The 14,340-nt window shown below is 41.3% G+C and overlaps 1 protein-coding gene across 5 annotated transcripts in view; it reads right to left on the bottom strand.

Moving 5' to 3' along the window:
* Atrnl1 (attractin like 1) overlaps positions 1-14,340 on the bottom strand; it is a 540,797-nt gene that overhangs the window by 418,671 nt on the left and 107,786 nt on the right. For all 5 annotated transcript variants that reach the window (XM_008760587.4, XM_039095274.2, XM_063281046.1 and 2 more), the window contains one exon: positions 2,323-2,416. In XM_008760587.4, coding sequence (XP_008758809.2) covers positions 2,323-2,416 — 94 coding nt within the window. The remainder of the gene's footprint in view (positions 1-2,322; positions 2,417-14,340) is intronic.

The raw sequence follows: 14,340 nt of genomic DNA, 5'->3' as shown, positions 1-14,340 counted from the left end.
CTGTTCCTCAATTAGGAATTGATCTACTTAAAGACCCAGCTATACCATTCCTGGGCATACATATACCCAAAGGATAGTCCATCCTACCATAAGGACACCTGTTCAGCTGTGTTGATTACAACTTACTCAGAACAGCCAAAAACTGAAAAAACCTATGTGCACCCCAACTGAAGAATGAACACACACACAACAAACAGACTAAGCAAGAAACCATCTACACAGTGGAATATTACTCAACTGCTGGAAACAAAGGCATCATGAAATCTGCAGGCACATGGATGCAACTAGAAAAAGTCACTCTGAGTGATACAATATAGACGCAGAAAGACAGTACGGTGTGTACTCACTCACCAGAGGATACCAGTGGATATCAGTTGATATCAGAAAGGCAGTATGGTATGTACTCACTCATCAGTGGATATCAGTTGATATCAAAAAGGCAGTATGGTGTGTACTCACTCATCAGTGGATACCAGTTGTTAAGCAAATGATAGCCAAGCTGTGATCCAGTGACCCAGAGAAGTTAGGTGGAGGACTCTGGGGGGATGTATGGACATCCCAGGGAAGGGTTTGCCAATACACAGGAGTGGGTGAGGAGGAGAAAAGGAAGGATCAGGATGTGGGAGAACGGAGGGACAGAGTGAGGCAAGAGACAACTGGAATTGGGGGACATTTGGAGTGTGCTGTGGAAACAGGTGTGTCTCTGACTCTTTTGCCTGCTCTTGGGACTATGTTCCTGTATTGGGTTGCCTCATCCAGGCCTGATATGAGAGCTTTTGCGTTGTTTTACTGGAGACCTGCTGTCTTCTTAAGGAAAAAGGAGGGGAAGTAGGGTCTGGTGTGTGGGGAGCTATGAGGACTGGAGAAAGGAGAAACTGTGGTCAGGATGTATTGCATGAGAGAAGAAGGTACTGAATGCAGACACAAAATCATACAAAGGTGTTCCTCATAAGTTGTTATTCATAAATTAGATCAAAAGCAAAGTATTTTTGTCATTCAAACATGTATTTTAGATAAAATACGTATGCTTGACCTGTAACCAGTATTAAGATGAATTTATCAGCTCATAAGTAAATAAAAACATTGCTCTCTTTTGTCTAAGAATAAGCATGTTCTTAAAATGAAAACACAAAAGAGGTCACTGTTATAGAGCTATGTGTTTAAATTACTTATGGAAAACTCTAATAATTACTTCCAGTTCATAATCATGGTTGCAGCTGGCATTTTTGCTTCTCCCTGTAATACTGTAGCTTGGCTCTACAGACAGTACCTTTTGATGCTGTGGGGACATAATGATCCTGGTGACCTGGTGACCTGGTGACCCGGTGACCCGGTGACCCAGTGACCTGATATATAATCTGAGGGGGCGCAAATTCGGCAAAGCGCACGTATAGTTAGGACTACTGTTTAAAAAGCTCTAAAACAGTTACATCGTAGTCTTAAACTCTTCTAATTATGGGACCTGTGCAGATTCACCAGCTCCACTCATAACACACATTACTGCTGGGCTATCGCAGGCATCCCTCTAACGCAGAGGATAAGCCTTGGGTTAGTTCACTCTAGTCAGGCCAGCGTGGCCTGATGGAGCCGTCATAAGACCTCAGGCTTTGGCTTCACGTTAGCTACAGGGTTCACACTTACGAGACTTCCTGGCTTCTCTGAACTTGAAGTCTAGTCAATAATGTCAAAGAAAAATTTTTAGGTATTTATAACAGCAAATTCTTTATCAATGTTCTCCTGATAATCACATAATGTAATGGAAACATGATTTTTTCCCAAGTTATAAATATACAGGAAAACAGCATTTGTACCAAATTGATATTAAACCATGCAAATATGATTTTAATATAATGTACATGAACTAAATTAAGAAAATAAAATAATTGAATGTACTGCCTTCTAAAGTCACATCTGGAAGGCGATAAATATTAAAAATAATTAAATGTCATAAGAAAGTCATTCATAAAGTACTAAGAGCAAATTGAGGGTTCCTGCGTGGTGAACGATCTAAGAGAAAAGGAAGTCTGGTGGCTCAGTGGCTCAGTGGTGGCCTCACTCTGGACTCCCAGAACCCAGCTGGCAGGTCAGGTGGCGCTGTGCGTTCTCTGCAGAAACAGAAATCCTGTCGGCTAGGTCTCCAGACTCAGCGTCCGTCACAGCCTCTGTAACTGCCAACCTTAAACATTTATGTTTTCAAAAGAACTGATAATATGCCATTTAAAATAGCTTAACTGGCACAACGTTAACATTCAAAACTAAAACATTTAAAAAATTAGTTTTAGGCACAAAATTCATAAAAGTTACAGAAACAATTGTACTTACAGTTGGCACTGGTCACCTTTTATCCCCTTGGTTGTGCAGAAACACTTTCCTGTGTGCAGGTGACAGACGTTGGCATGACCTCCACACGTGCAAGCTGTAAGTCAAAGCAACACACTATTAAGTATTATTGTTATCATCTTATTTTATGAGGCTCTTTCCTCACATCATGTGTTACTTTTAATTGTAGGAAGGTAGTGACTTTGCAAAACTTTGCAAAACTCTTTAAAATCCCTGAGGGTCTTCTGTCTATCATGCACCTACGTAGTTCTATAATTCTTTGTGTTTCTATTTGTGATCTGACACGCCACTGGTGAAAAAAGGGGTTAAAAGATAGCAGGTGTAGCGGTGCACACCTCCAATCCCAGGACATGGGAGATGCATGGTGCACACCTCCACACAGAGTGTGGGAGACACATGGTGCACACCTCCACACAGAGTGTGGGAGACACATGTTGCACACCTCCAATCCCACATGTGGAGGGAAGGCAGGCAGACTGACAGGCGAAGTTACATAAAGAATATCATCCTGAGTGAGCTAACCCAATCACAGAAAGACATACATGGTATGCACTCATTGATAAGTGGCTTTTAGCCCAAATGCTTGAATTACCCTAGATCCCTAGAACAAACGAAACTCAAGACGGATGATCAAAAGGTGAATGCTTCACTCCTTCTTTAAATGAGGAAAAAGAATACCCTTGGCAGGGAAGGGAGAGGCAAAGATTAAAACAGAAACTGAAGGAACACCCATTCAGAGCCTGCCCCACATGTGGCCCATACATATACAGCCACCCAATTAGACAAGATGGATGAAGCAAAGAAGTGCAGACCGACAGGAGCCGGATGTAGATCGCTCCTGAGAGACACAGCCAGAATACAGCAAATACAGAGGCGAATGCCAGCAGCAAACCACTGAACTGAGAATAGGTCCCCCGTTGAAGGAATCAGAGAAAGAACTGGAAGAGCTTGAAGGGGCTCGAGACCCCATATGTACAACAATGTCAAGCAACCAGAGCTTCCAGGGACTAAGCCACTACCTAAAGACTATACATGGACTGACCCTGGACTCTGACCTCATAGGTAGCAATGAATATCCTAGTAAGAGCACCAGTGGAAGGGGAAGCCCTGGGTCCTGCTAAGACTGAACCCCCAGTGAACTAGACTATGGGGGGAGGGCGGCAATGGGGGGAGGGTTGGGAGGGGAACACCCATAAGGAAGGGGAGGGGGGAGGGGGATGTTTGCCCGGAAACCGGGAAAGGGAATAACACTTGAAATGTATATAAGAAATACTCAAGTTAATAAAAAAAAAAAAAGAATGCATATGGCTTTGAGAAGGTGAATGGATCGGAACACTCATGGGTAAAATGTAAAGAGTAAGAACCCTGGAGCACAGTAATGTAATTGTCAAACTCACACCTGCAGTCACTAACTACGTAAGTTTAGACAACCTACTGAAACCCTCCAGTTTGGTTTCAGCACCTACAAGCAGAGAATAACAGTAGTTAGTTATTCTAAGTTATTCCTACTTAGTTCTAAGGAGTCGTGAGAAGTAGATGAGACATTGTAATTTAAAACACTTAACATGCCAGGCCTGGGGCTGTGGTGGCAGGGCACACCTTTAACCCTGACACTCGGAAGGCAGAGGCAGGTGGATCTTTCAATTGAGGCTAGCCTGGTCTACAGAGCTAGTTCTAGGACAGCCCGAGCTACTTTCAACAAAGGCAGCATGATTGGCGTCAGCACCAGTAATGAGCACGGTGGTCCAGGGAACGGTGGTGCCACCGCTACGTGGTGCAGCGCTTGTCTCTGACCTCCAGGATTAAAGTCACAGACAGAGACATCACAATTGTGACAGAGGATCTCTGTGGGCTGCTCTCCTGTCAGGATGGTGACTTGTTTTTCTAACTTTTAGAACAGCACTTTTAGTTAAGAACAAAAGAAGAGATCAGAAAGATAAGGGGACATAGGAAAAACAGGCCAAATAGCAGATCACAGATCAACTGAATAAATTTCTAAAAGATATAAACTACCAAAACAAAGTAGTGAAGGAAAAAATATATCCTCAGTAGTTCCATAATAATAATTGGAGTAATTAAAAAGTGTCCACAAAGAAAAGCTTACACAGAAATACTAAGAAACTTTATCCAATATCGCTAACACCGGATCTTCACAAACTCCTCACAAAATTTAAAGAAATAAAATAAAAAACCTTCACAACTTACTCTAGGAGCCAATATTACCTTGAAACCCAATTAAATGCTGCAGGGAAATCCAACTACTGACAAGACATCTTATGAGCATGCAAGCAGAAAAACTCAACAAATGGAAGTCTGGGAACATGTCAAAGATTTCACATGACCGTGAAGGATTTTTATTAAGAGAGAGGGCTAGAGAGATGGCTCAGTGGTTAAGAGCTCTGATTGTTCTTCCAGAGGTCCTGAGTTCAAATCCCAGCAACCACACGGTGGCTCACAACCATCTGTAATGTAGTCTGATGCCTTCTTCTGATGAGTCTGAAGACATTGACAATGTTTTCATAATCATAAAATAGATAAATATTTAAAAGAGAGGGAGACAGTTTAACAGTCAAATATCAGTATTGTTATATCACACCAGCCAATAAAAAATAATATTAATTCAATAAATTCAGAAACACCATCAGAGAAAACCTAGCATTCTTTCATAATTAATGACATGTGCTTTTAATTCCAATTCTTTCTGAAACACAATGAGGCTAGTCTGGTCTATATAGCATGTCCCAAGCCAGGCTAGCCAATGTCATGTAGTGAGACTCTTGTCCAAATAAAACTTGTCAGCCATAACTGGGACATCTATTTTATACCACAGCCTGTCGGAGGGTTGGGGGTCATGAAGAAAAACACAGGTGGCAAGGCTATATAGGCTGGAAGATATGGGACCGTGGTGAAACTGTCTTCTGATCATGACAGGGACGCTGCACTCATGAAGTCATGGCAGCTGTGACTGCACATACATGATCTGCACAAGATCACACCAGCCAAACTGCCAGCACCGACAGAGGAGGTGGGCCACATGGTCACAACACCAGTTGAGGAGCAAGCACACTTGACGGCTACGAAGGACAACAGTGTCAGCATTTAGGGGTGCCACCCCACAGGGCCCATTCCATGGGCTTCAAAAGGAGTGTTGGGAAGATGGTGCACACTGGAGGGGCTGGAGCCTCAAAACACATTTCCTGTATGAAATTCTAAAAGCAATGTATCCTTTAAAATTCAGTAAATCAGAAACGGAATTCACTAAACATAGACTGAGTTTTAAAACAAACTAAAGCCTACAGCATTGTGAGAAGCATTTTAAAACAAACTAAAGCCTACAGCATTGTGACTACATGTTTCCTTCTCCTAAAATCAAGAAGTCCTTGCTCTCCCTCTACGTCATTTATTACCATCTGTATGGGACACTCGAACCAAGACCATCAAACAACGAAGTTGGTCAAACAGAAGAGCGTAGAGCTGAGGCTGGTTACCAGTCCATTATCTTTCCTATTCAAGGAAATCCTCTCCTAAGCAGTACCTTGGAAAAGGTATGATAAGCAAAGACAGTGTGAAAGATCACTGCACAGACTCTAGGGCTGGAGATTGGTCATATGGTATTTGCCTAGCATGTGTGAGCCACAAAAACAAATAATAAACCTTCTCTAACTTCAAGGCGGCTTGTGGGGCCTGGCAGCCCAGCCCAAAGCCCTGCCAGCCCAGCCCAAAGCCCTGCCAGCCCAGCCCAAAGCCCTGCCAGCCCAGCCCAAAGCCCTGCCAGCCCAGCCCAAAGCCCTGCCACGTTTCTGTAACTAGCAATGAAAAATGAAAGGTAAGAAATAATTCCACTGTAAAAGAGCATTAAAACGCTAGGGCAGCAGCTACATGGATAAAGTGCTTGCTACCAAGCATGTTTGAGTCACAGAACCCACATTAAAGAACAAAAACAAACACGCACAGAGGTGTCACGGGTCCTGTTTGTAGCCTAGCCTACCTATCAAGGTCCAGAATACTGAAAGTTGCTGTCTCAGGAAACAAGTTGGAGGACTCCCTGGCTCACCTGAAGCAGCTGTCTGCTGGATTTCACATTCATGCACACAAGTGCAACATGCACACAGAGAAAGAAAAAGCAGGAAAGACAGAGAGAGGGAAATTAAGATTAATGAAATCCTTAAGAAATGATTTCATAAACCTATGAAACAGGTATCCTGAAAACTGTACAATACTGTTGAAAGAAAACTAAAGACGGCATAAATAGAGTGAAAGAAATATCAAGTCACGGCTGGGAAAATCAGTTACCCAACTGACAGACGGAGGAGAGTTACTGCAATCCCACGAGAAACCTAGCTGGCTACTTTGTACAAACTGACAACCTGATTCTCAAACTCAATTATAATGACAAAGAACTTTACAAAGTAAACGGGTCTTGAGGGATAACATTGGACGATTCAGTCATCTCAACTTCAAATACCACTGTAGAGTGACAACAGTAAATGCAGACAGCACTGATAATACTACGGGATTCTGGGGAGTGGATCTGAGTGACAAACTCAGGAGCCCAGGCGGCTAGACAGTCACAAGGGCAAGCGCAGGCTGGGTTATTTTTCTTGTAGTAAGATACTTTAAAGATCATCAGATTCTACACAATGGAATATTACTCAGCTATCAAAAACAATGACTTTATGAAATTCATAGGCAAATGGATGGAACTGGAAAATATCATCCTGAGTGAGGTAACCCAATCACAGAAAAACACACATGGTATGCACTCATTGATAAGTGGCTATTAGCCCAAATGCTTGAATTACCCTAGATGCCTAGAACAAATGAAACTCAAGACGGATGACCAAAATGTGAATGCTTCACTCCTGCTTTAAAAGGGGAACAAGAATACCCTTGGCAGGGAATAGAGAGGCAAAGATTAAAACAGAGACAGAAGGAACACCCATTCAGAGCCTGCCCCACATGTGGCCCATACATATACAGCCACCCAATTAGATAAGATCAATGAAGCAAAGAAGTGCAGACTGACAGGAGCCGGATGTAGATCTCTCCTGAGAGACACAGCCAGAATACAGCAAATACAGAGGCGAATGCCAGCAGCAAACCACTGAACTGAGAATAGGACCTCCGTTGAAGGAATCAGAGAAAGAACTGGAAGAGCTTGAAGGGGCTCGAGACCCCATATGTACAACAATGTCAAGCAACCAGAGCTTCCAGGGACTAAGCCACTACCTAAAGACTGTACATGGACTGACCCTGGACTCTGACCTCATAGGAAGCAATGAATATCCTAGTAAGAGCACCAGTGGAAGGGGAAGCCCTGGGTCCTGCTAAGACTGAACCCCCAGTGAACTAGTCTATGGGGGGAGGGCGGCAATGGGGGGAGGATGGGGAGGGAATAAAGAAGGGGAGGGGGAGGGATTAGGGGGATGTTTGCCCGGAAACCGGGAAAGGGAATAACACTCGAAATGTAAATAAGAAATACTCAAGTTAATAAAAAAAAAAATCATCAGATTTGAGCTCCATCATGTATGAGGAGTGTTAAGTTTTATTAATCAAATAATATTACTTTGATGTATCATGTCAAAATAATTGTTGGCAAGTGGACACTGGAGGTGTCTTTCAGTTGCTTGATTGTTGCAAATGACATACTAAGCACTCCTATGGATAAGTGGTTGGAAGATACATTGTATTTCTTTTTCTACCCTCCTGGAACTAGAGTGGCTCAGTCCTTCTACTTGGTGGCTTTGATTGTCCCTAGACATTCTGAGGACATTTATACACGTTAGTATTTCCACCACTCACCCATGCGAGTTCCAATTTCTCCGCCGGATCATTAATTCTGGTTATTGTTTGCATTCTAATTACAAGCATAAATTGGATCTGAAAGGTTTGACTTGAATTTACTTCAATAACTATGAATACAGTGACTTTTTCTGTGCTCACCAGTATGTTTTCTTTTAAATAATGTTGATTCAAATCCATGGATAAATTCTTTTAACTAGGCAATTTATCTTTTCATTGTTTATATTCCAGATATAAGTAAGATATATGATTTGCAAAAAATTCTGTAATTTATAGTTCTTTTATTTTATTGGTATCTCTTGTCATGCAGATTTCTTAAGATTGATGAAGTATTCTGTCCTTCCTCTCTTTTCCTGTGCTTGATGTCTTCATGAATTATCTTTCTCTTGTTGTGATAAAACATCATGACCAACTTAAAGGAGAAAAACTTTATTTTGACTTAAAGTTCAGAGTGGTAGAGTGAACATAGAAAACTTGGGTATGGGACAGGAAGCTGGGTGTACCAGCTAGTGTGTGAACTGACACAAGCTGGAGTCATCTGAGAGGAGGGAAACTCAGTAGAGAAATGCATCCACAGGATCCAGCTGTAGGGCATTTCCTTAGTCAGTGACTGATGGGGGAGAGCCCAGAACACTGTGGGTGTTGCCACCCCTGGGCTGGTAGTCCTGGTTTCTGTAAGAAAGCAGGCAGAGCACACCATGAGGAGAGAGCCAGCAAGCAGCACCCCTCCATGGCCGGTGCATCAGCTCCTGCCTGTGGGTTCCTGCCTGCCTGAGTTCCTATCCTGACTTCTTTCAGTGACGAACAGTGATATGGAAGCCATTTAAATGCTTTCCCTCTAAGCTGCTTTTGTCGTGGAGTTTCACATCACAACAATAGTGACCCTGAGACACTGGTGGTGACATTTGTCAACACATAGAGGCTTGGAGATAAAGCCTCATCTGGGAAAGTTGAAAGTGAAAACACTTGGGGGGATACTTCGTTATGAAAAGCGGAAAGAGGAAACAGGACCTACTTAAGACGGAGTGTGGAGGTTTATTTGTATGACTTTATGAATAAGGTGAATCTCTTTTAATAAATGCGAGGTAACTGGGAAGATCCCGATTTACTTTATGCCCATTCCTGGGCAGAAGGTGTTAACTGTTACATGGAGAGCCTTTTCCTCCCTTAGGAAGTAAACAAAATGTTTACTGTCTTATAACATTATATAATGTGGTCAAAAACAATAATTTTAAGTCAGTCTTACCAAGATATACAAAGATGTGACAGAGGTTGCTTTCTTATAGAACACAATTCAGTGATGTGTGTGTGTGTGTCTGTGTGTACTGACAGAAATAGACCCTCAGGACTGCAGTCTTATTTGAAAGAAAGTTTATCATTCCCTCTCCAAAAAAAAAAAAAAAAAAAAAAAAAAAAAAAAAAAAAAAAGGCTTCACCATTGTAGATCCCTCCTCTGTGGCCCCACTCTCCACCTTCTCCCTGGTTGCCATGGCAATTAGAAATCCATTATCTATAAAGACTGAATTATTCTTGAAATTTTTTCATAAAGTCATACAAGTCTGCATGGTCTTCTTTAATGAGAATATAAGATTTGAGATTTCCACAAATGAAAGATAAGGTGTGAAACAAGGAATGAGGAATACCCCCTGGTCCTTACTGACTGCAGCCATCGGGAGAGAGAGGGCCCTGCACCTTGCCTGGGTAGCACAGTAGAGCTTGTCCTGCTGGCCTGAACCCTGAACTTGGGCAAGCAGGCCCAGAGGGTAGAGAGCAGGAGAGTAGGCTCCACTGCACCTTGCCCACTGTGACACTGTGTGAGCCAGCCTGGCAGGAGCAGAGCTGAAGAGCTCCCCCTGGTGGTGCGGGTGCAGAACTGGTGAGCTGACCAGCTCAGCTACCACTCAGGCCCACATCCAAGGCTGTGAATTGGCACTAGCCAAGCATCTACCCCATCTAAGATTTGCTGGAGTGCTTGGAGGGGCCAGTCCTACAGATCCAAACTGCGGGATCTCCATGACACAGGACAACAACAGGATGTCCAAGAGGAGTCCCAGTGAGATCCAATGTTGATGGTGGAGCAGAAGCCAGAGGCCCTGGAACAAACCAATGACTCACTGCAATGACCATCTGCAAGCAAAGACCTGTGGGACACACTGTGACACTCTACCACCTCCACGAGATTTTCTTGGAGGGGGAGGCTGTAAGGGCGGGAGTACAAAAGGAAGGGGAGATGAGTGGGGAATTAACAAGAATCAACAAAAGTTGAATAAAGAATAGCATCATCGAGGAATAAAGGAACACAGAGATTTATTGTTAATGTGACTGTTTGAAGAATGAATGAACACACCATCACATAGTTTAATGATAATCTGAACAATTTCAGACAAACATTGAGGCACATTCCAAGGAACAACAAAATCAATGCATATTAATATTTTAAAACTTGGATTTTATTTATCCTTCCTGGGAAAACATTGTAATGGTTATTCTTGCAGATTTTCCTTAAAGAATTATCATCATACAGTAACTTTAATAATTTCTGAAACCAAAAGAGCATGCATTAATATATTTTTGTGGAGCCCATTCTGCAAGAATTCCCCTGTGGTACTACACTTCAGAGTGAAATAGCACAAACACACCTTAAATGCGATTGTTTAAAATTTATATTTCACGGCAGTTTTTATATTATTCTGTGTTGTCAGCATCCGAGGCCACTGTTTTGTGCTGAGCAAGCATCTGTGGAATCATCACGCTGTGGCCTTTAGTTTGGGAAATTTTATTTGGCAATGATTTTATAGCCGGGATACACACTAGGGGGACATGACATAGTCACATGGTATTTCTGTCCCCAAAACTATAAAGCTGCAGTGGCAACTTAAGCAAACTAAACAATGAAGAAGAAGAAAAAAGAAATGGTAGAAAGGTCATCCACACTAGCCGTATGTATAGAACACACTGTATGTATAGAACAGACTGTATGCATAGAACACTATATGTATAGAACAGACTGTATGCATAGAACACTATATGTATAGAACATTGTATGTATAGAACGCTGTATATACAGAACACACTGTATGTATAGAACACACTGAATGTATAGAACACTGTATTTCTAGAACACTGTATGTATAGAACACGTATGTATAGAACACACTGTAGAAACAAAATCTAAGCAATCATAATGGAAAGCCATTTTCTGCTCCTGTCTGTCATGAACACATGACAACGGTTTCTGGAGGTCTGGAGATCGTGCCAATTTAATCTCTTTTGTAGCCTTCTGTGCTAATTATGCTTAATGAAATATCCTAGGTTTATTACCAATTATCTAATATAAAATTCTACATAAGGAAAAAGTGTAACAGACACATAATTCAAAATGCTGTCCTTCAGAATTGTGATAGTATCGTGTTCATCTTGCTAGCTTTGACTGGCCAGCCTATGAGACACCCTAAACTTCAGCTCCATGTTTCTGGGAGAGAGCTAGATGGGTACAGAGGAGAGAGAGCCGCCTCTTGTGCTCTTGTAAGACTGCTGTTAATACTCACTAATCTCAGCTGCAGGATAAGAGCAACATCTCTCTGCTGATGAAGCCACTAAACGACACGATTCTGTTGAGAACTGGCTCTGTGGACTCTGTGATTGGAAACCTGTGCAGGTTCAGGCAGGAGCTGGGCACCTTGACATGCACATAGGAGCCTGGGAGCACTCAGAAAGGAGCAGGGCAGCACAGTGTGCACATGAGCACATACACGTTCCTTGCTGAGTTGCTTTCTTTCATGGTTCCATAATTCTTCATGTAAATTGCTAAATTTCTTGTCCATTTTGCTAAGCATTCCTTCCATGTCGCTGACTTTTCCCTTCCATGCACAGAAATGAATTTATTTACTTGTTTGTATCCTCTTTCAGGTCATTGATGATTTTTAATGAACAATCAAAAACTTTAGAACCATTCCTTATTTATTTGTAAAGTAGTTTTACTATTTGTTTACATTATAAAATACAATTAAACATTCAGGCAAAGTTCTTAGCAATGTTCTTGGTATTAAAAACTGACCAATAAATATGAAATGAGTTTGAAGATGAGGCAGGAGGCTTGCTTATGGGAAATAAGAAATACAGAGGACACAAGACGTGTAGGACATGGCAAGGGTAAGAGTTGAAAGTCAATTATTTGGAATGTGTTTTTCAAAAGCCTTGAAGCACTTACTCCTTTGACAAGTTTAGACTGGAAATTTCAGAAATAAAGATAAAATCTCTTCTTGAGTCACTTTCAGAAAAAAACTGTCTCTCTATTCCTACAAACAAAGTATCAGGGGGTGGTTACAACTGGAGAGACTATATGTGATTGTGTGTGAAAGGTGGGTCTTTGTATTACGTTAACCGAGACTGAATGAGACCCTCCACCATGTCGGATACTCAGCAACATTTAACAGCAACAGAAGAGGAAGATCAGAGACCTGACCTTCTACATAAGGGAAATAAATTATAAAAAGGGACACTATCACGGACAGGTGGAGGAAGAATCATGTACAGATGTAATACAAGGGTTGAGAAGAAAGAATTATGGATTTACTAACTGCAAGGCCAAAAAGGTCAAAGTGTAAATAATAACGCCACTGGATTCAGTTTGTAACTGAAACGTATGCAGAAGCGTGCAGCCGAAAGCTGACAAGTTCCAAGCTATCTAATAAGCTAATCTGGACTATTCACTAGATGTACAATTAAATCTTCTGGATGTTTGCGATAGCCTAAAAACTGAGTTTTTAAAAAAATCCATAAAAAGTAAGCAAGAAAATTCATAAATTTATTCATGGCTAATAAAACTCAAGCACTTTTTATCCATGTCTAATGTCATATATAAAAAGGCCTTTGAGAGAAAAGATTTCTTATGCAGTACGTTCAGAGAATGTTTAAGTCTTACAAGTTATTTATAAAAAATATTTTGCTAATGATGCCTACATTCCTAATAAATAATTAACTTTCTGCAATCACTAATTATCCCAAGCATTATATGAGCACTGCAAATACACACACACACACATAAACACACACACACACAAACACACACACACACAAACACACACACACACATCCAATTTGACATTTAACTTAGTTTAGAAACCAACCCATTAAGTATCATGTAATAAATGTATTATATTATTTACTCGTTAAGTATTTTGTAACAAATTTATCCAAGAAAAATATGATCTAGAAGAAGGAAAGGTATTAGTCATACAAGACTAGAAAAGCGTTTTCTTTTTCTACTTGTATTTTGCAAATAAGTAAGGATGAAGACTCTGGACAAGTACTTTGTGGTTAATAACATACTTACCTGCAGTGTATGAAGAATGGATCATAATGAAATTCCTGCTGCTAGCAATGACTAAGGAAAACTGTAGCATAGATTAACACTGTCCCAAGCGATCAGGGGGCCACTAAATTAACTCCGGAATGGGACTTTCCCAGATCATTCGATCAGAATAAATCTTTGTCCTTTACTCTGTAACTTGATTTATTCAGAACTCGATGACGGTACCCCACAATGTTTGTAAATTTGGTTATAACATACTTCTGGCAGTTAATGAACACTCAATCACTATTCGAGGATTTCGAAGATAATTCTTCTCTGTGAGGCGCTGCAGTCTGTGGGTGCACTGAGCTCCTCCACTCTAAGGAAAAGGTCATTATTTTCTTCTACTGCAATTTATAAGCCAGTTTGGAGAGCACATTTAAAATGTATACCAAAAAATACATCAGTTTGAATAAATTAACCATAACTTCAGAGTACCCACAATGTGTCAGTGTTCCATTAAGGAACATAAATTTAAAAGCACTTCCCCCTTGGAGAAGTTCAACCAAGAGGGAGGCCAGATTTTAATTCTATGTCTCTAGTGCCTTCTTCATCCATTTCCTGTCTATCTGCTGGATGAGTCTGGATCTGTGCCTACCCAAATGCTGCCTTGTCTGTCCCTGCCTTTGTGTCTGTGTCCCTGAACCAAGTTTTGCATGGGGTTTTTTGAACAGCATAGAAAGCATCACAGGAGGAAAAAATGAGGGACACTTACACAAATCTTTAAAAGCATTGCAAGAGACAAAGTCACTAAATGCAACTGACCCCAACTATCCCAGAGAACAATCAGAAACAGTCAAGCAGTATTCATATGCTGCCTTCAACATGTGTGGGGGATATTCCTG

Source organism: Rattus norvegicus, chromosome 1 (genome assembly GCF_036323735.1).
Source record: "Rattus norvegicus strain BN/NHsdMcwi chromosome 1, GRCr8, whole genome shotgun sequence".
Taxonomy (NCBI): domain Eukaryota; kingdom Metazoa; phylum Chordata; class Mammalia; order Rodentia; family Muridae; genus Rattus; species Rattus norvegicus.
The sequence above is the reverse complement of the archived record's forward strand: the minus strand, read 5'-3'. Positions and strand labels throughout refer to the sequence as shown.